General features: G+C 41.2%; 1 protein-coding gene across 3 annotated transcripts; it reads left to right on the forward strand.

Annotated features, from left to right (window-relative positions):
- The first annotated feature begins 104 nt into the window (after positions 1–104).
- On the forward strand, positions 105–25,309 carry KIN (Kin17 DNA and RNA binding protein). Of its 3 annotated transcripts, XM_067534949.1 has the most exons (14): positions 113–251; positions 1,399–1,485; positions 2,138–2,232; positions 4,657–4,700; positions 4,810–4,932; positions 5,922–6,103; positions 12,789–12,840; positions 13,153–13,210; positions 15,053–15,182; positions 18,681–18,731; positions 19,491–19,559; positions 20,569–20,668; positions 21,882–21,982; positions 24,508–25,309. In XM_067534949.1, exons 2-14 carry the CDS (start codon positions 1,459–1,461, stop codon positions 24,568–24,570), a joined length of 1,095 nt encoding a protein of 364 aa, XP_067391050.1. In that variant the 5' UTR covers positions 113–251; positions 1,399–1,458; the 3' UTR covers positions 24,571–25,309. The 3 variants fall into 3 exon arrangements, with proteins under 3 accessions (XP_067391048.1, XP_067391049.1, XP_067391050.1); XM_067534947.1 differs by lacking the exon at positions 1,399–1,485 and having other exon boundaries at positions 105–251; XM_067534948.1 differs by lacking the exon at positions 1,399–1,485 and having other exon boundaries at positions 105–251; positions 12,792–12,840.
- The last annotated feature ends 443 nt before the right edge of the window (positions 25,310–25,752 follow it).

The following is a 25,752-nucleotide window of genomic DNA, read 5'->3' on the forward strand; positions in this document are numbered from 1 at the left end:
CGAATGGCGTTCTCGTGGACGGCCGGCGGAAGACGTCGTGACGTTGACGTGCCGGGGCCGTGTGTGTCCTTCCGCTTCCGGTGAGCGCTGAGGTGCGGCGGTTGAGAGGGGAGGAAGACGCCGCTGCCACCATCGCCATGGGGAAGTCGGATTTCCTGAGCCCCAAGGCCATCGCCAACCGCATCAAGTCCAAGGGGCTGCAGAAGCTGCGCTGGTACTGCCAGATGTGCCAGAAGCAGTGCCGCGACGAGGTGAGGTGAGGCGGGCCGGGGCGGGGGGACAGGACAGGACAGGACAGGCGCTAGGCTGGTCTGGGCCCGGCCCGGGACTGCGGGGACAGGACGGGGCTGAGCTGGAGCAGGACTGGGCGAGGGCATGACGGGGGCCTGGGGACGGGGGGAGGTCGGGAGGATAGAACAGGGGCTAGGCCTGGGCCCTAACTAGGAGGGCGGCTCCCAGCTGGGGTAGGGTCTGTGTCGGCATTAGGGGGGCTACGAGGTCCGTTTGGGTGGGAGCCTGGAGTAGGACAAGGACCTTATCTCTGAGTCTCTTCCCCACCTGGTAAGCGAGAGCGGCCTGTATCTCGGCTCTCCCAGGTGGGCAGGACTCGGCTCTTCACTGTCCTCAGCGAAGCGCTAAGGGGAGCTCAGGGCCATCGAGCAGGGCAAGTGGCGCCTCACTCACAGCAACAGCATAAACCTAGTTGAAACACAAGCCTGTTGGAAGCCTAGTGATAAAGTCTTACATGTGTCAACAGCAGAGGAGGAGCCTTTTACATAACTAATCTTTTAATTTTGCATAAATCAGTGCTAATGCATATCAGCGGAGGCTACAAATTCAGTTACAATTCAGTGAATTAAACATGACCTGCTTGAAGTCGATACTCTGCATTATAATAATCCATCCAAAACACATTAATAAAATATACTGGATAAGATTTAATTTTTTTGCTTGACATTTGTTTGAAAAACAACTGTAAGCGTATTAATAAACAGAGTGAAAGGTTGAGTTCCGCTACAGCTTTTGCAAGTACCTCTGTCCTCTGATGAGATGCTTTTATTAACTTCTTCCAGTAATAATTTTGACTGTCACAATGAACAATATACTAATAGACTAGATTTTCTGTCCCCGTTGGTGGAAGGGCATCACTATCACAAATACTTGGACAAATTGGAGCATTAGCCTTTCCACTCTCACAGGTGTAGCACTGATCTCTAGCAAAAATGAAGAACTTGTAATGAGTTCTGTCTTCACTCATGACACTGATATTCTGCTTGATACATGTTCTTCTGCCCCAGAAAATACAAGTCCCATATCACTTTATTTATTGAACATAGACCATATGTTTAGCACTGTACAGAACAGAGGATGATATCCTCTGCCCATATGTCCTTTCAGGCTGCTATGGACACTCGGTACTTACAATCAAGCCCTTGGGTCCCAATATGACAAACCCTTATGCATGTACTCAGAAGGATTAATCAGGTGAGTAAGATAACTACTTTGCTATTGTGTCTGTAGGATTGGGACCTAAAGACTTGATTCTAAAGTGCTGAATGCCCATAACTTACATTGAAATCAAGGGGAAATGCAGGCACTCAATACCGCTCAGGGCCAGACTATTAAAAACACATTGGGATATTGAGCACCATCTGTCTGAGAAATAAAATAATTATATAGCAGTGCAGCATTATTAAAAATAAAATTTCTTATGCAAGAGGAGAGCTAAAGCTAAGTGGTCTTCACAGAAGAAGTGTGTTTTGAGGGATTTGAAAGAAGAGCATAGATGCTTGCTATGCTGGGGTGGAGAGGGCATTCTGGGCATAAAGGATCATTTGGAAAAAGGGAAAAGACGTGTGAGTGAAGGGTACAAAGGGAGTGGCTGGGGTGTGGAGCTGTTTTGGTGAAGTGAAGGGAATCTCTTTTCCTTGTAACAGTAATAGGGTTTATAACAAACATTTCAGCAATCCAAAAGCAGGAGTCATGCAACTACTGCCTAATCTCTGTTCTCCCACATTAACAGCACTATGCAGTGATGGTATTACCAGTTCAACTCTCATTTAGGTTTTGTTGATGTTTAAAATTTCAGTTTCGTGACTACTGTAAGTCAAGATAATGTTTATCTTTTATTTTACAGAATGGCTTCAAATGTCATTGTATGTCCGAATCCCACCAGAGACAGCTGCTACTTGCTTCTGAAGATCCTCAGCAATTCATGGATTATTTTTCAGAGTTAGTTTCTCAAACTTCCCCACATAGGCCTTAATCCTGCAGTTGAATCTGAGTGGTTGCGTCCATGTGCCCTCTTTGAGTCCCCATTGAAGAAGCTGAATTTTGATGAATTTTAAAATTTTACTGTAGTGTTACTTGATAGATATTTTAAAACAGCTGTATGAAAAATTAAGGGGTAAAAGTTTCAAAAGCACCTAAATGACTAGAGAACTAAATCTCATTGCAACTCAATGGGGCTTAATCATTTTTGAAAAATGTATCCAGTTTCTGAATATCTTATTTTAATTTATTAGCCAGTCAGAATGCAGAACTTTGTTATTATTAGTATCCCTCTGAAGTTGTGCAGTAAGAAAATGTCAACTGGTAGAAGTTACTATTATTGTTTATTTGTATTATCGTAGTGCCTGGGAGCCCTAGTCATACATCAGAACCCCATTGTGCTAGGTTCTGTGGAAACACAAAACAAAAAGACAGTCCCTGTCCTGAAGAGCTTATAATCTAAGATAAGAGACAACAGGTGAAGACAGACAGGGAAGTGCAAGGAAACAAGGGGACAGTATTTGTTAGCATGATAGGCAGTGGTCTCAGAACACCAGCTTTGTAATCGTCATCAAGTTTTTTTAGACATCATAGCAAAAGACAGTTTTGAGGAGTGATTTGGAGATGGATAATAAGGCAGCTTTGCAGATGTTTGTGGGGAGTGCCTCCCAAATGTCAGGAGCAGCATGGGAGAAAGCACAAAGGTACTTATTTGAAAACTTACGTGTGTGATGGAGGCTGGCATCATAGGATGATTGGAGGTGAGTGTCAACAGCTCGACAGGGAATGAGAAACGATAGGTAAGATGGGGATTGACTTTGAAGGGCCTTGAAAGTGAAAACAAGTCGCTTATGTTTGATGCAATAGAGAAGGGGGAGCTAGTGGTGGTTGCAAACAGAGGGGTGTCATGAACAAAGTGACGGGTTAGGAAAACGATCTTAGCAACAATACTCTAAATGTATATAAATGGGGGGAACAGTGCCTTTGTCAAGACTGGTGAAAAGGATGGAGCAGTAATGAGATGTGAGATGATGACAGTTTGAATGAATTTTGGTTGTGTGGATGGATAGGAAAAGCCATATCTTAGAGATGGTATGTCGAAAGAATCAGCCAGATAAGCACATAGGCTGGATGTGAGTACCCACAGTGAGTGCCAAATCCAGGATGACACTCAGGTCCCAGGCCTGAGTCACTGGCAAGATGGTGGTGTTGTCCACAGTGATCAAGAAATGACTCTGTTTTAGCCATGTTGTGATTGAGCTGACAGCTAGACAGACAAAGGAATTGTCAGAGAGAGAAGCTGAGATTTTAGTTGAGATAGAAGGAGGCAGATCTGAAGCAGAGAAGTAGATCTGTGAGTTGTCAGCATAAAGATGGTAGCTGAATTTGTGTTTGCTGATGTGATTGCCCCGACATAAGATAGAGAAGGGGACCAGCGACACAGCACTGTGGAACCCACACAGAAAGTTGGAGGAAGGATGAGAAGGATCCTCTGAAGGAGCAATAAGTAAGGTTGGAGGAGAACCATGCAAGGACAGTCACGGAAACCAAGGAAGGACAAGATTTCAAAAAGAAGAGCATAGTTGATGGTGTCAAAGGCAGCTGACAGGTCAAGGACAATAAAGGGTATGTCTACACTGCACACGCTTTTTGGAGGCGTGTAGAATACACACATTGCACATCCCACCTCTCCCCCTTCTTCCCCCAGCACAGATATAAATAGCATAGTAGACAATGAGGCACTGATTAGGTGAGTAAAGACATGCCTGAACTCTCTGGGTATGTACCCTACATGGCTCTCTACACCCCCAAGTAGCACATCTCCCATTTACACTGCTATTTTTAGTAGTGCAGTGTCCTACTGCTGGAGTCTTTCCGTCCCATGGGGAAAGGCTGCAGCAGTGGGGAAAGTCACTGGCAGGGGGAGGCAGCTGGGAAAGGATCTGGCAGGTCCACAGTGCTGGTGCCTTTTTGCTCTGCCGGAGCCTTCCACTGACACATGTAGCTACCCACCAGAGTGTGGATGCACTTTCTTTTCACTGCAGTGTGTAGCTCCATATACCTTGCACACCACCACTAGTGGTGTACAGAGTAGACATAGCCAAAGTGTGTGTGTGAGGGTACGTTGATGTGCTTGCACAATTGTATAAATATAGGCACATACACTGTGCATGTAGATTCGTGTAGGTGTATATAGTGTTCTGCATATGATACAGTATTTTAAAATGTTCCATTGAAAAAGGGAATGGACTACCTGAATCTGGTGATATTTCTTTGAACTGAACACTGTTTATTTTGTAAATATTTTTCCACTGTCATTTATAAATGGAAATGCTACGTGACTATAAAAACATTATTTAAATAGTTCCTTTTTTATGCCATCAGGGAATTCCGAAATGATTTCTTAGAACTGCTCAGGAGACGATTTGGTAAATATTTTGAGTATTTTTTTGATGACCCTTTATAATTCAGTAACATGCACATCATCATCTCCCCAGTGATGGAACTGTATTTAACAGTAATATATTTTTGTTTTAGGAACGAAAAGAGTCCACAATAATATTGTATACAATGAATACATCAGTCATCGAGAACACATCCACATGAACGCCACGCAGTGGGAAACCCTAACTGACTTTACTAAATGGTTAGGGAGAGAAGGTATTTTTATTTCTTTTAAGAAATGGTTATTGAGTGACTCTATTGCCAATAGCTAATCAATAAAATTTGCTGATTAGTCCAAATCCATAAATTAGTGAAAATCCATAAAAATAGTATGCATATACATTTGCTGTACTCACATCAGTGTCACATAAATGCTGATATGCATATGATAAATTTCACACCTTATGCTAACTTGAGAGCCTTTTCCTGCTTCATCTGCATTCTATCCACTGATCTATGTCCACTGGAACTACTGCTAAACTCTGATCAATTTTCAACAACTGCCACTTAAAACAACAAAAACCATTAGAGAAATATTGCCTCCAAATATAGAATTGCTCCACAAATGAAGATGGCTTGAGGCCCTGGGTAGTCAATATGGATTCCTGAACTAGTGAAAAGTTTAAGGCTTTATATCTGCAATAATAGATAAATGCATATCATAGAGAATAGATGGTCTGCTATGAAGGTTTTAGTGGCACTCATTGTAATGACGTGCATGAGTCACTCATGAATGATGTGGCCAATGGCAAACTTACTCTAATAAAATTACAAGTGAGAGTAATTAGAACTCATTCTAGTAAAATTTATGTTGTAGCACACCATTCTGTATGTGTAGTTATATATGTATGTATTTACTTTTGCCCTTGTTAAAATAAGGGAATAGAAGTGCTTTCTTCATTAAACAAAGGAAGCTAATATACTTATTCCACTGTTAGCTACACTGACCTATTTCAAAATAAATCTGATTAGCTGATGGAAAAGCTTATGCTTTAAGATAGTTTAAAAGCAGCTATTCAAGAACAGTGCATGAAGAAATTCTGTGCTACAGTTAATTGATACATTGACACACTAATAGCAATCTATGATAAATGTCTTGGCATTTACTTATTCCATAAACATAATTTCTTAAATGTAAGTATTATCTTTCTTTAGTTTTGTTTTGAGAGTAACCGTTGAAACATGGTGGATGGGTGTTTTTTAAGGCTTCTGCAAGGTGGATGAGACTCCTAAAGGCTGGTATATCCAGTATATTGATCGGGACCCGGAAACTATCCGTAGACAGCAAGAACAAGAGAAGAAGAAGAAACAGGACCTTGATGATGAAGAAAAAACTGCTAAATTCATTGAAGAGCAAGTTAGGAGAGGCTTGGAGGGGAAAGAACAGGTGAGAAGATATTATATTTACCAATCTTCAGGCTCAAAGGTGTTCTTATTAAGTAAATATTTCATTTAATACTAAGGGACTACTCTGTCAGAATTTTCCAATGGAATCCCATTTGCAGTTACTTAGCAAGGGTGCAAATGATTAGTCTTCACGCTCCAGGTTACAAGTTGGTCTCTGGCTGAGGTTAGGGCGGAATTTTCCTCAGGTAACTGTTGCTGGATTGGTAACATGCATCGTGGATTGCTTTGCTTTCATATTTTTTTGTCACCTCTGAACCATGAGGATTAGGGCTACTACCAGAGGCATTATACCAGACCAGCTGGAGCACTGGTCTTTTCTGATATGGCAATCCTGCCAGCTATTTCTAACTTATATTTAATTGTAACATTCACTAAATTGTTTGCCTGCTAAATTCAGTTTTCTTCATTAAATTTCCTGGAACAACCTCAGACAGTTGGAAAACTGTGATTCCAAGTGGCTTTCAGATGATCTAAATGGTAAAACTTAATGAAATTTTACCAAATGTGCATGCTATGCCAACCTGGCCTGATCAGTTAGGGAAAGTTGATTTATACCATGCTCCTCTTTTTCCTTTGTTTAGTCATAACACTAATCTGCTTATGTTGATATTCTGTTAAATGTATATGTTCGATCAGTGGTTCCCAACCTGTGGCCCAGGGGCAAAAAGTGGCCCGTGAGGTCTTTCTGAGTGGACTGCTGCTCCCGTCCTGCTGGCTGCAGAAGGGAGCCGCTGCCTAAGGACCCGGGCAGAGTCAGCATTCTTCTCCCTTGGCTCCAGCAGAGAGCAAAGCACTCTGCCTGGATCCCTAGGTGCTGAGGTCTCTGCTGGAGCCAGAGGGAGGGGAGCACTGATCTCCCGTGCCCCTGGCTGCAGAAGGGAGCCACTGCCTAGGGACCCAAATGGAGTGCACAGGGCATGCGGTTTCCCTGCTGCAGCCAGGGGGATGGGGGATCAGCAAGGAGGCAGCCTCCTCACTGAGCTCCTTTCGTCATGCTTGAGGAGGAGCAGGACTCTAAAAATCAGGGCCTTCCGGTTTGTGAACTTAGCTGCCTGGCAATGTGCTTCAGTGTGTAGTGACAGTCACTCGTCTACACTAGTGCTTTGACTGTGAGTGTGTGACATACTGTGAATAATTTGTAGGTGTAAAATAGTGAATGTAAAAATGAGCACAGTAGCATCAAGATGTTTAGGTAGTGATTTGTTGTCCTTAATGGTATATTTTTTGAGTTGATAGACTGGTGGCCTTTCAGGGTTGTAAAAATGATATTTGTGGCCCTCGAGCCACTGTGTTGTTTATAACTTTTCAGGACAGAAACCTTATATTACTTTGTACCTGGAAAGTGCTATGCATGCCTCTGGCACTAGATCAGTCTTTCGCTAGATAAATAACTAGTGTTTCTATTGCACAGCTACTCTCCAAATTCATCACTCGTGGGCTAATGCCACCTGCCTGTGCAATTTGGAGGCGATCCCATGCTATTGCTGGTAACTCCAGGGCTAAGCTCCACCCATCAGTTACCAGATTTTCTGCCTCTGTCTGGTGGTGGAACGTGGTGGTTCAGTTTCTCCTGAGCATTTTTTTAAAAAACTTTTACTTTTTGATGTGCAATTGTGATTTATAATCTTCCTTCTTCTCCCCTGGATTGGATAAATACTAGTGTGGTGGTTTTAACTACTTGGATCTGCCACTGCAGCCACCTTCCTCCCAGACTCCTCGACCCCCCACTCAGGCATGGCAGAGCTGTCCTGCAAACACCTGGTGTAAATCTAAGTGGTGTTTCCTACATGAGGTAGCACTTACAAGGGGGTGTGCAGGAGGAGAATTATGCTCTGCCTGTTGCCATCCAGCCAACCCATGAACTGCTAGGGCCTGCACTCAGCGTTAGATCGGTATGTCAAGTCCCTTCCCTGCCCTGATGAGCCATGACTCCAGCACATAAAATCATGATCAGGAGCTTCTGAGGAAAGACCTTCCTTCTCTTCCTTACTATGTGGACAGCTTAGGGTATAAATCCCACCTGGAGGGGGAGAACAACCCTGGAAGGATCCAGCATTCCACCCCCACCCTCCCAGATACTGAAGTGGGTCCTCAGCTCCCTGTGGAAAGAATCAGGACTCCTACATAGGTCCCCTTCCTCCCACTCTGAATTGAGGAATTCATATGTTACTCGCTTAGTCCTGCAAATCCAAGAGACTCCAAAAAGGCAAAAGCAAGTGCATCCTTTGCAAAGCAGCAATTAATATTGTTAATGCACAAGTGGGGTAAAAATCGGGTTAAACCCCTCCTCCTTTGCCTTCTCTCAGTGAGGGAGTGTTTGTTGGGCTCTTCTCCTCCAGAGTCTTTCTCGCAGTGCTATGTATCATGTTTACTGTTCCTTCCCCCTCCCCAGCAAGTTTGGGCGTGCAGTAAAGCATGTGCCTCCTGTCAAGTCCTGCCTTTGGCTCAATTTCCAATATGCTGAGCCTATCTGGCTTTCTCTGCTGGACAAGAGGGCTCAGGTTTTAGGAAGCAGTGGAATGGGAATTGTGCCTTGTGATCCTAAACCCTTGTTCTGCCAGGGAAGGGGATCTGACTCCGAAAGGCAGGAAAGAGTCTCTTGCCACAGGCTGGTTCCACATTAAAGCCTTAGGGGTACTTCAGGTAGTCTGTGACCAGAACAGATGCACATGAGGAGTCCACTCCCTGTGAAGCTGTACCATTATGGGATTACAGGATTATTGGAAAAGGCTTATAGCAGGGCTCAACAAATTTGCTTTGTAGCTAGGAGCCAGCCCAGAAATTAAGGAGCCAGACAATGTGGGCCCAGTGGCTTGGCACCCTGGCCGGAGTGCAGCAGCCGCTCTTCCCTCCTGGCCCCGTCACATGGACGCAGTGGCGCCCTGGCTGGAGTGCGGTGGCCACTGTTCTCCCCTCCCGGCCCCGCCCCTTCCCCCTGCCCGTCTCCTACAATGTGGGCCCAGTGGCGGGGCGCCCTGGCTGGAGTGCAGAAGCTGCAGCGCTCCTCCCCCTCCTGGCCCTGCCACATGGACACTGTGGCGCCCTGGCTGGAGCATGGCAGCTGCTCCCCCCAGGACCCAGTCGTTCACTGGGAGAAATACTAGACGCCAGTATTAAATTCCTAGGCGCCATGGCAACCTGGAGCCCAGGGTTTGTCAAGCCCTGGCTTATAGTTACCCATTCTTCAATATCAAGAGGTGCATCGGTAGGAGGTGCAGGAAACCGTGTAGTGGGCAATTATGGTACTTGCAGAGGAAGTCTGCTACTTCCTGACAGTGGCTGGTTTATGATTAAGGCATGAGAACTTCTGAAACCAGGGAATTAACCAGAGGTCAAAGCTTCTACATAGCAATGAAAATAATGTCTTGGGTAGAGAAGAATCTGCTGCTTTTCAAGATAGCTCAGAGAAAAGAGGAAAAGGTGAAATCCTTTCCCTAGGCCTCCACCAGCCCAGACGACACTTTGGAATTGCTAGATAGCAAAGGACCCCACGTCATACCTACTAAACCTCTTGGAGCAGGGACTCATTCATATAGACTGGGAACACCTACAGTTAACGGCCTGGGCATCAGAAGAGAAGTCTAGTTCAGCATGGATTTACTGTTGTTTTCTGATATAGTGTGGTATCCAGACAGAACTCAACCAGGATATTTTATTCATTGGTCAAATTTACATTTCTGGTGCCAAAGGAAACAGAGCTCTTGGGAGCAGGGAATGCCACTTTGTTTGTGCAGTGCCCAGTATAGTGGGCCCCTGACCTCTAGATGCTGCTCTGATACAAATATTATAATAATCCCAAAATTCTGACAATCTCAGCTACACTAGAGTTTCTTCAGAAGTTTCGGTTGGAGTCCTACAACGAAGCACTGTAGAAATGTGTGTACCAGGCATAACAGCATTTTGTAGCCTGCCACATTGGATCCTCCATTTTAAGTATCAGGTGCTTTGTTCAATCACACTGGCAAATTAAATAAGTGTATGACTGGCCTTTCTAGTCTCCATTACCTTTGAAAGGCAAGTTTTGGAATTAGTTCCCATGTCCATATGAGGAACACTCTGCCTTTGTAATGCGGAAAAGGTTATTCTTATAGCTCCAGAAACCTTTCTATTCAAGGTAAGTTCCTCTTTCCACAATTCCTGGAAAATCTTTTTTCCCTTCATTTAGTTCTAACCTTGGAAGGTTGTGGCATAAATGGTCATTACTAGAGCTCTAAAGAGACATCTCAAACATATGCAATTGTACTCTGTTCATCTCTTTCTATCCAAAATGCCAAGGCCTTAGGGTTTCAAGGTTGCTGTAGACAAGATGTAAAAATCCTGCACCAGTTAGCCTGCTGGGCTTAAGGGAAACTATTCATAGAAGTCCCTAAAGGCATTGGGGGAGGGGGGGGGGAATGTCTAAGTCTCATCTGAGGAAGACTGGCACAGTAAGTTTCCATTCCTTCCTTTGATTGGAAGGTGTCACTGGGTTGGTTCCCATGTAACTCCTTAGTTTATAAATTGCTTGATTTCTTTTGGAGGGATTTTTCCATTCCTGCCTCTTTTTCTACTGTAATAATTAAACTCTGTGTATCCTTTTTCCCTACCTACTTCTGGAATTCAGTGCTCACTACTTCCCATGAATAATGAATGAGAAGAGAAGCTGTTCAACAGAATGAGAAATTTCTGACCTGCTCCTTTTTTTTTTTTCTGTTATCACCTTCTTCCTGAATTCAACCCACCCTGATAGTCTTGTAAATAACAAGATTATAAATTGAATATTTTCTCTAAAGGAACACTTAGACATATATTGTATTAAGATCAATCAAATACATTATATCAAGTTGTTTTAATGCTCATAATTGATTGCTGCAGTTTTTCCTACAGCTGTGGAAGAACACTTCTGGCAGCCTAAGTTGAAGGAGCCTCCAGCAACAACCTCTGAATTCCACTGGTGGGAAACATTAGCCCATGAGTACTGGAGGGAAGTTGCTAACTGAAGGAAAACTATGTAAAAATGTCTCATTCTCAAGATATTAGCTACTAAAATCTTCTTTGAATTTAAATGGGAGGGAAAAGCAAGATAGTAATCAAAGTGACATGACTTTTAGGGTCTGATATTTACATGACTTTCTAATCCCAAAAATAACAAATGTTTTAGATCATCAGAAGGTTGGGAAACCAAGTTCCAGGGGTGAAAAGTAATTTTATTTAGTACTGGTGCTGCATTCTAGAGTGCTTTTGCTTTGGTGTGGTTCCAGGACTCATTAACCTATTGATGCATGAGATTGAAACTTGCTGTTTTAATTCCAGGTATCCATGGTTTAAACAGCATTAAAATAAGTATTTTTCCTAGTTTAATATTCAAATATACTAGCCTACTGTGGAGGGGTTAAGGAGGTAGCAGTAGACATGATATATCGTGATTTTTAGTGAGGCTTTTGATGCAGTCCCATGTGACATTCTCATAAGAAAACTAGGGAAATATGGTCCAGATGAAATTACTATAAGGTGGGTGCACAGTTGATTGAAAGACTCTATTCAAAGCATAGTTAAGCATAGTAAAGCATAGTTTGCTGTGAAACTGGGGAATCGTATCTAGTGGGCTCCCATAGGGGTCAGTCTTGAGTCTGGTACTAGTCAATATTTTCACTAATGACTTGGAGAATGGAGTGTAGAGTGTTCTTATAAAATGTACAGTTGACACCAAGATGAGAGGGGTTGCAAGCACTTTGTAGGACAGGATTAGAATTCAAAATGACCATGAAAAATCAGAGAATTGGTCTGAAATCAGCAAGATGAAATGCAATGAAGACAAGTGCAAAGAACTGCACATAGGCAGGAAAAATCAAGTGTACAACTACAAAATGGGGAATAAACTGGCTAAATGGTAGTATTGCAAAAAGAGATCTGGTGGTGATAATGGATCACAAATTGAATAGGAGCCAACAACATGATGCACTTGTGAAAAAGGTAAATATAATTCTGGGGTGTATTACCAGGAGTGTTATATGTAAGACACTGAAAGTAATCTTCCACTTGATTTGGCACTGGTGAGGCCTTGGCTGGAATATTGTGTCCAGTTTTGGGTAGATTTAGGTTAGATATTAGAAACATCTTTCTAATAAGAATAGTTATCTACTGAAGTAGGTAATCAAAGGAGGTTGTGGAATGTCCATCGCTGGAGGTTTTAAAGAACATGGTCAGGGATGATCTAGGTTTCCATGTTTCTGCCTCAGCGCAGGGGGATGGATTAGATGACTTCTGGAGGTCCCTTCCGTCCCTACATTGCTATTAATCTATGAACCTGCAGTGCCTGAAAATAGGGAAGAGTCTCATTATTTCTGCATCATTTGGAATGGCTGTCACTCTGTCACTAAATCTGTATAGCTGTGTTGGCTCAGGAAGAAATATGGCTCCAATAGGAAAGAAAAGTTGCCTTTTATTAATAGCCCATCTGTTTGATATCTATATAAAGAATGTTAATTGAAGAATTCTGCAAAGGGGTCTATAACAAGATGTCTTATAGCCCTAATCCTCGTAACTGATCAGGCCAGAGTGGTATAGCAGGCCTGTTTGGTAAACTTACAATAGTTGTAAACATTGAGCTAATTAAAGATCCCCAGCAGTGATATCACATGTCAGTTGTTTATACAACCCTTGACATTTATTTTATTTTTCTTTAGCAGGAAAGCCCTGTCTATACAGAACTAAATAGAGAAAACGATGAAGAGAAAGGTAACTGGAATTTTATTATGTATGTTTAGAATTTATTGAGGATATTTATGGTCTAGTGTTAAAGCAGGGGACTGAGCACTGCGGCTTAGTGTAGATAAAGTGCTTTGAGATCATGGATGAAAAGCACTATAGAAAAGCAAAATTTCTTATACTGCATAAAGCAGTGTATTTTAAAGGATGAGACAAAACATTTGAATAGTAAATCTTTCCACATTTGTGATACATCTAATTTGCAGTTCTTCACTTTAACACCCTTAAATGCAATTATATTTAAAGGATAGAAATAGAGTAACATCTCTTTATTTTTTTTAGTTGCGTTTAATTTAAACAAAGGAGCAAGTACTTCAGTAGCTGCATCTTCTAAAACAAGGTGAGGAAAAGATACCAAGGCATCCCATTCTATTTGTGTCCTATCTTATTATTTGTATAATGGCAGCACCCACAATGTGCTAAGTGTTGTCCACATGTACAGAAGGACATTTCTTGCCTCTAAAACACATGTGGTCTATTGCGTGGTCCTGCTGTGTTATACAGGAGGTTAGACTAGATTATCTAATGATCCTTTCTGGCTTTAAACTCTGAATCTATGGGCCTGCTGGGTGGACTCCTGTGTGGAGCCCCACAGAAATCAGTGGGGGTCCATGCATCCATTCACTGGGAGCCAGTTGCTGGATTGGTTCCTAAGAAGACAAGCAACATAAGAAAAGTTGGACAAAGGGATAAAATATACAATTACAAATATTTAAATGAGCATCCGCTATCCCAGCTGCCTTTCTTATCCACTGCTCGTTGGCTAACTTAATTTTGTAAACCCATGTTTGACTACTGCGACCAAATCCTGCAGTATATTTTCCTGATCAGCATTCGGGTGGGTAAATCCAAATAAATCTTTGTAAACTTCATTGAGTTTCATCATAATTGTGTAACCGTAAACTGTGCAAGACAAAGGGATCAGTAATGCAAGCAATGATAAGAAGTTACAGCAGTCTGTGAAAGCACTTGGCTAGCAATAAACAATCCTTTCTCATAGGACGATATTGTAATTAAACATATTACAGGTAAAATGAAAGCTTTCCTCTCATCACAGAGGAAGCTTTTAGATAAGATATCTGATGGGAGATGTGCTAGGCAGAAAATGAGACAATAAACTGGTTCGGTATAATAACAGACAGGGATTTTAAGCTTTGAGCATAATTATAAATTACATCTAAGCATTCCACTCTCGGTAGTGTGCATGGTGATTACAGAATTTAAAATATAAACTTCCCTGAACAGAACTCATAAAAGTAAGAAGTACTGTTCTGAGCATTCGCCATCTATTCACTGGAATTAGTCTGGCTAGACCTCTGTGGAACGGCCAAGTGACCTAAATTTCTTATGCAGAGTCAGAGGTGCCCCCAAGCACAAGACTTCTGTAACATTAATGCAGAAGTAAAACACTCTCATAGAGAGACTATCTAGATCAAGATAACCTACACTATTTTATTTTTAATTATCCTTAGCACTTATATAGCACTTTACATCTATGAAGCATTGTTTGAATATGAGACAGTAATCATTGTTACCAAAGCAGACAAAAGGACTGACTTCTTGCAAAATCAGAAATCATCTTTTCTAAAAACAGTGAAATAAATTGAAAAATTCCAGGTTCAGAATAAATGCCAGCGAATCCATATCCAGTTATAGGATCTTGATCACTCTGCTCACTGACTATAAAAGCAGCAGCTTCCTACAGAGAAGCAAGAACATATGGCCCTATTCAATCTGAGAGGTTTTGTTCATGTACAGGCTTTTGTTCACCTTTTGTATATCTACAGATAAATCTCCCTGTAATGTGTGCTGGAAGTAACATTTTTGTACTAAAATAGTTGAAGCATCCATCTAAGTCTTGGACCAGTAAGTTTGTTTGACCATCAGATTGTCATTTGCTTCGTGGAGTGCCTGCAATCCAAACACAAAAGAAGGTTCAATTCCTGTCCCAAAGAGTTTATAATCCCATGCATCGATTCTGCAAACTGATCTGCTCCTGTGTCCATACAGATGCTCATTGAAATTTGGTGCAGGATCCATGTAGGATTATGTGGCAGGATTGAGGTGTAAAAGATCAGCAGCACCTCTGCACAGCCTGTTCACCAGGGGCATCTTTGTAAAGGTGTCAGTTTAGGACTGAGAATGAAAACATATTGTATTATTAATCTGAACCCTCTTCCAGCAATGTCCTTGGACCAAGTGCGCTGAAGATGGTGGGAGGAGCAGGATCAGTTAAACGGAAAGAACCTGCGCACAGCTCAGGTCAATCAAAAGAGAAAAAGAAGAAATCTGCACTGGATGAGATCATGGAGGTACAGTGAGAATGTTACCCAGAGATCCATGCTTTTGTAACCCTAAGGCTAAATCACTACGGCATCCTACTTGGGGCTACCTTTGAAAAGGACTTGAAGCTCCATGTTTCAGTGGAATTCAACAGCTCATCAGTTATAAGACCATAGTGGCTTGCCCCATGTAATACCAGTGCTTCATATTCTACACATGCCCTGTTTGACTTGATACAAGTCAAGGGGTGTGGATTTTTCAAGTGCCCTTGCTTATTACACATTTTACAAGAAAAGTATTTTTATTCTAGTCAAAAGTTTATAAAAGTTTAAAGAGAACTGCTTTTCTTCTTAATGAAAAAGTCCCATTCAATTACATCACATAATGAAACCTAAAAAGTAACACATTTTATAAGTGTTTATCTGCAAATGCTAGAAGTCTAAAAACTAAGATGGGTGAACTTGAGTGCCTGGAATTAAATGAAAATATTGATATAAAAGGATCTCAGAAACTTAGTGGAATGAGGATGATCAATGGGACATGGTTAATACAAGGGTACAAAATATTTAGGAATGACAGCATAGATTGTGCTAGGTAGGGGCGTGGTACTATATATGAAAGGAAGAATAGAGTCAAATATAGTACAAATCTTAAATGAACCAAACTGTACCATAGAATCCCTATGGATAGAAATGCCATGCTTGAATAATAAGAATATAACCGTAGGGGTATACTACTGACCACCTGACCAGGATGGTGATGGTGACAGTGAAATGCTCAGGGAGATTAGAGAGGGTATAAAAATAGAAAACTTGTTAATAATGGGGGATTTCAACTACCCCTATATTAGCAGGATGGGATACGGAGATAAAATTTCTAGACACCATTAATGACTGCTGCTTGGAGCAGCTAGTCCTGCAGCCCACAAGAGGAGAGGCAATTCTTGATTTAATCCTAAATGGAGCATAGGGATTGGTCCATGAGGTGAATGTAGCTGAACCACTTGGTGATAACGACCATAATACAATTACATTTAACATCCCTGTGGGTGGGAAAATGCCAAAGAAGCCCACCACAGTAGCATTTAACTTCAGAAAGGGAAACTACACAAAAATGAGGAATCTGGTTAAATGGAAATTAAAAAGTACAGGCCCAAAAGTGAAATGCCTGCAAGTTGCATAGTAACTTTTAAAATTACACCATAATATAGACTCAAATTAAATGTATACCCCAAATTAAAAAACATAGTAAGAGGATCAAAAGAGTGCCGCCATGGTTAAACAACAAAGTAAAAGAAGTAGTTAAAGGCAATAAGACATCAAGTTAAGTCTTACTGAGCAAAATAGAAAGGACCATAAACTCTGGCAAGTCAAGTGTAAAGGTATAATTAGGCAGGCCAAAAAAGAATTTGAAGAGCAACTAGCCAAAGACCCAAAGCTTATAGAAAACAAATTAAGTATATCAGAAGCAGGAAGCCTGCGAAACAATCAATGTGGCCACTGGATGCTCAAGGTGCTAAAGGAGCACTCAAGGAAGATCAGGCCATTGCGATGAAACTAAATGAATTATTTGCATCAATGTCACTACAGAGGAAGGATATGTGGAAGATTTCCACACTTGAGCCTTTCTTTTTTTCTGAGGAACTCTCCCAGATTGAGGAGTCATTAGAGGATGTTTTGGGACAAACTGATAAATTAAACAGTAATAAGTCACCAAGACCAGATAGTATTTACCCAAGAGTTCTGAAGGAATTAAAATATGAAATTGCAGAACTAGTTACTGCATTATGTAACCTATCACTTAAATCAACTTCTGTATCAGATGACTGGAGGATAGCTAATGTGACGCCTATTTTTTAAAAAGACTCCAAAGACGATCCTGGCAATTACAGACAGATAAACCTAACTTAAGTACCAGGCAAATTGATTGAAACTATAGTAAAGAACAGAATTATCAAATACATGATTTGTTGGGGAAGAGTCAATATGGCTTTTGTAAAGGGAAATCATGCCTCACCAATCTATTAGAATTCTTGAGGGACGGTCAACAAACGTGGACAAGGGTGATCTGATCCAGTGAATATAGTGTATTTAGACTTTCAGAAAGTCTTTTTGACAATGTTCCTCCCCAAACGCTCTTAAACAAAGTAAGCAGTCGGGATAAGAGGGAAGGTCCTCTCATGGATTCGTAAGTGGTTAAAAGACAGAAAACAAAGGATAGGAATAAATGGTCAGCTTTCAAACAGGAGAAAGGTATATAGTGGTGTCCCCGATGGGTTTGTACAGGAACCAGAGCTGTCCAACATATTCAGAAATGATACGGAAAAAAGGGTAAACAGTCAGGTGGCAAAATTTGCAGATGACACAAAACTACTCAAGATAGTTAAGTCCAAATCAGACTGCGAAGAATTACAAAGAGGTCTCACAAAACTGGGTGACTGGGCAACAAAATGGCAGATGAAATTCAATGTTGACAAATGCACATTGGGAAACAGAATCCCAGCTGTACATTCAAAATGATGGGGTCTAAATTAGCTGTTACCACTTAAGAAAGAGATCTTGGAGTCATTGTGGATAGTTCTTTGAAAACATCTGCTCAGTATGAAGTGGCAGTCAAAAAAGCTAACACTGTTAGGAGCTGTTAGGAAAGGGATAGATAATAAGATAGAAAATATCATAATGCCTGCATATAAACCATGGTACGCCCACATCTTGAATACTGCGTGCAGATCTGGTTGCCCCATCTCACAAAAGATATATCGGAATTGAAAAAGGTACAGAGAAGGGCAATAAAAATTATTAGGGGCATGGAACAGTTCCTATATGAAGAGAGCTTAAAAAAACTGGGACTTTTCAGCTTGGAAAAGAGATGTCTAAAAGGGGATATGTTAGAGGCGTATAAAATCTTGACTGGTGTGGAGAAAGTGAATAAGTAAGTATTATTTACTCCTCATAACAAGAACTAGGCGTTACTCAATGAAATTAAAGGTAGCAGATTGAAAACAAACAAAAGGAAGTATTTCTTCCCAAAACACACAGTCAACCTATGGAACTTGTTACCAGGGGATGTTGTGAAGGCCAAAGTATAACAGGATTAAAAAAAGAATTAGATAACTTCTTGGAGGATAGGTCCATCGAAGGGTATGGGCCAGGATGGTCAGGGATGCACCTACCTGCTCTGAGTGTCCATAGCCTCTGTTTGTCAGAAGCTGGGAGTGGACAGCAGGAATCGATCACTCATTGGTTGCCTGTTCTGTTCATTCCCTATGAAGCACGTGGAATTGGCCACTGTCTGAAGACAGGGTACTGGGCTAGATGGACCATTGGTCTGAGCCAATATGGCCGTTCTTATGTGTATTTCTAGATTTCTTCACATTGACTTCAATGTAGCAAACACCTGCATTCTTCTGTTTTGGTTTGTTTGGTTTGATGCCTAAGTGCATAGAACTTGTTCAAGTTTTTTGAGAGGTGGGAACCTTGCATTGATATGAAAGGACAAAAAATTTGCCTTTTTTTTTCCTTCTATAGTTTGAAGAAGAAAAGAAAAAAACAGCCCGAACAGACTACTGGTTGCAGCCTGTAAGTATCTAAATAACTACATAGTTATCAGGCCAAATTTTGCCCTTGGGAAGGCACAGATAGCTCTTGCTGGTTTGCAACACGTATAGATCCGAAAGCAGAATATGAATGAAAGTACATTTTTTATTTTCCAAACAGACTAATTATTGTAAGTGAATAGCTCACAGATTTTGCAAATATCTCTGTGTTCCTGGCTGCTATACAATATTTACTGTTCTGAAGCATTATACTTCAAATATTTGAGCTCTTTTGTATAGTGATGGCTTACTTTGTAGTTAAAGGACAGGTGCTTGTAGAGTTTATCTACATGCCCTTTTAACGGGGTGTCTTTTTCCCACTCTAGTGGTCAGACCATATAGAGATTTAGAGTAAGCTGCAGCCTTTGAACAAACATAGCTGTGTCTTCCAGCTTAGGGAGTTGAGGCTCATGCTGTTAAATCCAAAGTTCCTGGGTCAGTCCCTGCTATGAGTGACCCATTTAGGGCTATCATATAACACACTGAATTCAAATGTAAGTATGTTTTGAGTCAGTGGGGGCAGGAGATTTCATAGTTGCAGGAACCGCACCATAAAGGCAAGTTCTATAATGTCATGTCTTAGAAGTGTCATTGTCTACTGACACTACAGAGCACAGCATCAGTGTCTGCTTGTGGGGACAACTGGTTTTAAAAGCTACTTGTGGTGTAAACGCTGAGTTGAGAGTAAGTTGTTTTTATTTGTTTATTTAGATTTTTCTCTTTCCTTTTTTCCCTCCTCCAGGAAATTGTTGTAAAAATTGTAACAAAAAAGCTTGGTGAGAAGTATCATAAGAAGAAAGCAGTTGTTAAGGTGAACCTACAGAATTTTATCTGGCAAAAGTTTGTGAATAAAAGTGATTTGACGCAGTTCTGTTTCTACAGCGACTAGAAAACATCTGTTTATTTGGTTGCTTATGGTGGTAGTGGCTAAACCCCAACTATCAGGGCTTCCCCTTAACTTTCTTAGGGTTTATGTTAACAGATTCTCAGTTTCTTCTGGGCAGTGAGTGATTTAGGATTTATTGCCAATCAGAATAGTGGCTTGGGGGCATCCACTAACTGCTTCATTCTTGATTACCATTTTTCTGTATTAAATTTATTCTTGTTACTGTTTTCTTCAGACTCTGATTTTGTCAATGAGTCTTCTTAGACCATACATACATCTTAAAGCTGGGTTGCTGGGGTGTGACCAAAAGCAGTGCATGGTATTTCAATTCCTGAGACTGGATCAGTAATCTGTCAGGCACTGATGTGTAAAAATCCCAGATTATCTCCAAAGAAGGGTCCCATGCATTCACAAGTTCTTCAGTCTGGTGGGCCTGACCTAATGGTCTGAAACATCAGATGATCTTCTGTAATAGCTAGTACTGGACACTGTTGCAAACAGGATACTACACTAGATAAACCATTGATCTGTGATCTAGCATGACAAAAACCAATGGCCTGAATTTTCAAAAGTGACTAGTCATTTTGGATGCCCAACCTGAGACATTTAAAAGTGATCTTATTTTCAGATGGTGATTGCGCCGCACTTTCTAAAGGTCCAGGTCCCTTTCAGACTTCTCAAGTTGGGCACCTGAAAATACTTGCCACTTTTGAAATTTTTTCTATGTTCCTGAATCTCTTTGCTATTAAGACTATTTTACAAATTAGCAGAAAGTTAAAGAATGATTGTGTCTTGTAATTATGCCAGTGTATTTGTATAATTAATTTTACATGGCCATTTGCTTTTAATCCTCTTATCTGTATAGTTTAATAAGAGAATAATCAAGTTATAGGTGTCTTTCCCTTTTTAAAATATATTTAATTTTCCATGACAGGAGGTAATTGATAAATACACAGCAGTCGTAAAGATGATTGATTCTGGAGACAAACTGAAACTTGACCAGACGCATCTAGAGACAGTAATACCAGCACCAGGTACATTCATTTGCAAACCAGCTATCAAAGCTGCATCTGATGGCTGACTTTCTTTCTTCTGAGCTGTAATTCGTCAATGGTCACCTGAAGGTTATGGTGACCAGTGTCATTTTGCTACTTTTGATTTTCTCCACAATGGAGTAAGATATTCCTGTAATGTACCAGGTATCCTCTGGTTGCTATTGGTACAAATATTGCATTTATTCTTTTTGGTGATTTCACAGCTCTTTCCAATAGGAATTATCCTTCTTCTTAGAAGGATAAGCATTTTTTTTGGATGAAATCATTTGAGTTGACTGGATGAAAGCATCTGTCTTCAGATGCCAGGAAGTATCAGTATGAGCTTGTCAAAGAGCTTTACTGATTGTCCTTAGTCATTATTAACATGCATTTCCCCTCTATATAATACATATAATACAATGTAAGAGCATCGTTGAGGTATTTTTCACCTTAAAGATTCCTCCATTGTCTGGAGTTTTACTCTAAGATTACCTCTAGATATTGGGTTTTTAGCATTGGTTTTATTTATTTATTTATTTAGGAATATTTTTGTGCTCGATGAGGGAGAAATTACAAGGATTTTGAAAAAAAAAAGATGGAAAATGGAGTATCTTAAGGTCACTGACTCATGACCGGGCCCCTGTAGGTCCCTAATAGACATAAAGTGCTGGATTGTGGTGATTCCTTCACAGGCTCTTCAGGGCAGAGTTGATACAAGGAAACTCTCTCCTCCTCTTGTGTACCGGTGCAAACAGTTGGCCCCAGTTGGTCCTGGGCTCCTGATATTCAAGGACCAGGAAAGTGTCACCGACAGCGAGGTGCCCCCAAAGGGGAGTGATTCTAGAAGGAAGGTGATTCCTGCCCCTGCAGCAGGCTTAGCTGGAGAAGGAGGGTGAATGCTGTATCAGAGGATATAAGAACTCCCATTGCTGCACACCTCCCCTGTCTCTTCTCTGCTCTTCAGCCTAGTTAAACAGGCATCAGCAGCTTCCTAAAAACAAAACAACCTTCGACTATAACACTCATCCATTTTAGGATCAAGCAGGTCCTGAAGAAAAGCTGAGCATTGCCTTCAAGGGAACACTATATCTCCAAGAGCTGTAGGAGAGAGACTTCCCAAAGTGACTCTGTCCTACGTTTTCAGTAGAGAGGGGCTTGATCAAAAGACACTGAACATTCCTTTGGATAAAGTTCTCCCTGTTTACTGTTTCAGGAAAGAAAGTTCTGGTTTTAAATGGAGGTTACAGAGGAAACGAAGGCATCTTGGAATCTATAAATGAGAAGAACTTCTCAGCAACAATTATAATTGAATCTGTAAGTACATTTAAAATATATTTAATCTCTTTCATGCATAGTACTTTTCATCAGTGGATCTCAAAGCTCTTTACAAAGGGTGAATATCATTATTGCCCATTTGCAGATGGGGAATCTGGGGCACAGATTGGTGCTCAGGGCACCCAGCTAGCCAATAGGAATAGAACACAAGTCTTTCAAGTTCCAATCAGCCGCTCCATCCATTAAAAGACATATACAAACTGAATTTGGGAAATAGATTTGTAAAATATTTAGTAGGTTTCATTTAAAGGTGCTCTGTTAATGATACAATAACTTTTCAGCTGGGAAAGTAGTACGCTTAAAATGTATGAGATAAGAGAATTCTCTTACTGTATTTTACCAAGCTGGGTGTGTAGTTTGCTGCTTAATAGATGTTGAATCCTTGTTCATGCTGTTTATAGTTAAGATTATTTGCATTTCTGTTACAAACCACGTTTCTCAATGGAAAATATTCTTTGGGCTGAGCTTTAGTGTAAAAGGCCTTTTTTCTTTTATACGATTCCTATAAATCTTTAGTGTTAGGGTGAAATTCCGACCCCATTGAAGTCAGTGAGAGTTGCTGTTGATTTCATTGGGGCCAGAATTTCTCTCAGGGTATGTCTACACTGGAAATGTAAGTTGACCTGTATTAGGTTGACTTACAGCTACCTCAGCAATTATTGTGGTGGTCCATGTCCACACTACCCTCTTTGGGTCAATGGTGCATGTCCTCTCCAGGAGCGCTTCCACTGACCTAACGGGGCAGTGTTGGGAGCTGCCCCACAGGCTCTTGGTGGGCTGCCCTCTGCCTCCACTTCCCGTTCCCCGCTGGGAGCTGAGGAAGCCGCCTGGAGCTTATCACCCCGGGGGAGCAGGGTCTATCTGCCCTCTCAATTTCACGGCTCACTGAGCTGTGAAATTGACCAGGCTTCCCCTCCCAGTAGGGAGCAGGCAGGCGGGGAGTGGTGCCAGGGTTTCTCTGGGAGCAGGATCTGAAGCCAACTGGGCTTCTCGTCCCGGCTCCTCGCTGGGGAGGTGGGATCTAAAGCCATCCCAGTTCCTAGCTGGGGGATGTGGCGGGGTTTCCGAAGCTGCCCAGGCTTCTAGTCCCGACTCCCAGCTGGAGGGGTATTGGGGGGGTGTCCGAAGCCCCCGAGGCTTCTTGTTCCGGTTCCCAGCTGGCGTGGGTTGTGAGGGGGTTTCCTAAGCTACTCAGGCTTCTCATCCCGGATCCCAGCCCAGAGCGGGGTCCGGCCACCCAGCTCCCCAGGGGAGTGGCAGCCAACAGCCGATATAAGGGATGCAGTGTCTACACAGATGTTGTGTTGCCCTAACTACACTGACATAAGCCTTGTGCCTTTTGTGGACGTGGAGTTATTATTATGTAGGTGTAGTAGGGCACTTACATCGGCGGGATTGAAGGCTGTAGTGTAGACATGGACATAATTAGGTCAACATAAGGCCGTTTATAACAGTAGTGTAGACCAGCCCTCAGTGACTCTGTTTTGATGTTTGAGGATGGTGGTTTCTCTAAATGCCTTTGTTTTAGTGGTGTTACATTGCTTCTCATTTCAAGTGGTGAATTCAACAGTTTCTAGTGATTGTTCCACAGACAATTAAAAAGAACTGCTTAAAGTTGTCATGAAATAGAATAAACCGAATAGCACAGAAAACTTACAAACGGTAAGAAGCAATAGAGAAAACACAGTTGGGAACAAACCTTTAGTGGTGGTGGTGATTTTTAAGGATTTTTATGCCCATGTTTTCCCCTTAGAACACTATTTCCAAACTTCCAAGAGTACACTGCGAATCATATTTTTGAGACATCTACTCACACATAACTTGTGTGTGCAGTTACTGCTCTTAAACAGACAACCAGAGTAATTGCCCATGCATTTGGTTACTTTGACTTGTAACACAGGAATGGCCACACTAGATCAGACCCATCTAGTCCATTATCCTGTCTCCGGCAGTGGCCAGCGCCATATGCATCAGAGGAAGGTTCAAGATGCTTGCAATAGCCAGATGTGGGATAATCTTCTCTCCACAAGAAGATCTCATTCTAATTCCTAATAGTTAGAGGGTGAAGCATGAAATTTTATATCCCTTCCAAAATGTACCATTGACTTCTAAAACTCAAATATTTCTGTCCATATAAATGTCCAATCTCTCTTTAAATCTTGCTAATTAGTAAATAATTCCATAATTATAATAATGTGCAGTCTTCTCAGAATCTGACCTGTCCACAGTCTCTGAAGGAGTAAAATTGTATATTAGTTAAAAATCAATTAGCAAATGAACACAACAATATGAAAAAATGCCAAAGTTGGTTGACATGCAGTTATTTCATTTCCTGTTTGCTATTCACTTACTAGCTGTCATTTTCTTAAACAGGACTAAATATGAACCAGTTTGATTTGGTTCAGTTTAGTTATATTGTAATTTTTAACTATTTATTGTGAGATTCAACAAGTAGGGTTGGGTTTTTTTTTTTTCTATGTTTCTTGCAATTTATTCATCTTCAGGGGCCTTTAAAAGGACGGAGAGTTGAAAGTATTCAGTACGAAGACATTTCCAAACTCCTTTGAGGACTTGAGGCAATGGGTCAAAGCTGACTCCTGGAAACATCGAATTGGCGTCCTCATTGCAGACACAACAAGACTCTACTATGTCAGGGTTTTCAATCTGTGTATATAGAAAAAGCAACCTAGATTTATGTAAAGACCACTATAAATCTGTTAACATTTGTGGAAATCTTGTCTAAACTGATTCTGTATCAAAGTTGTATTATGTTGTAATATTTTAATTTGTTTTCCTTTTTGTAAGATTTACCAGATGCCTGTAGGTTGAAATATTTTACTTAGTGAACTATGAAAAACGTTTTATAAAATATCACCAGCTAGAAAGGGCCACTTGAGACAGGTACTGTATGTAATGTGGTCTATAGATTGCATAACACGCTTCTGGATCTGCTGCCAAAACAGAATTCTGGCGTTGAGAACAAGCAAAGAGATGAAAAGAAAAGCAGGAAGGCAGCAGTGCTGTAGGGGATTATTTTTCTGGGTTTTGATGATGTACATAAGAATGTTTCGGTTTATAAGTTTTAAAGCGAGTGCAATAAATTACATCAGAATCTGCTTAATCAGTACTCTGCTAAACCACACACCCAGTCAGGACGTGATCCTGGCAGCCTCTGTGTTCCCATTAATGATCACAGCTTGACTTGCCTCTGTAGCAACTCCAAGACTTAACCCTTAATTGGCATGACTGATGGAGCAGTGCACGTCTGTGAATCCAAACATTAAATAAATGGCACACCTAGTTGTCTGCATGTCTGCTCAATTAATAGAGATGAACTGGTGGTTGCTGGCATAGATTCCCCAGGGCTTAATCCTTTGTTCACCTTAACAATGCTTTCCTGCTCTTTTGTGGATCCTGAATCAGTCACCTTACTTTGAATAGTTTTTAAAATGTGTAACATTTTGTACAACACTTTTAAAGCAATTTATGGAATAAAAATGCATCTTTCTCAGCATAATGTATCCCTTAAAAGCCTCCGGATAATCAGGATTACTGTTAACTGGTGAGCTATAGTGGAAACAAGCCAAGAGTCCAGCTGCATGTCTTGCCTTATTTGTTCAAATAACTAAACTGCATAACCTACCATGGGTAGAGGATGCAACATTACATTATGGGCTGATATGCCTCTGACTAAATTTCACGTGTTTATGGAACATGATATAGAATTATCTTGATCCAACTAAAATAAC

This window comes from Emydura macquarii, unplaced genomic scaffold, assembly GCF_026122565.2.
Source record: "Emydura macquarii macquarii isolate MOO-44397 ecotype Brisbane River unplaced genomic scaffold, CSIRO-AGI_Emac_v2 contig_3470, whole genome shotgun sequence".
In the NCBI taxonomy this organism is placed as follows: domain Eukaryota; kingdom Metazoa; phylum Chordata; order Testudines; family Chelidae; genus Emydura; species Emydura macquarii.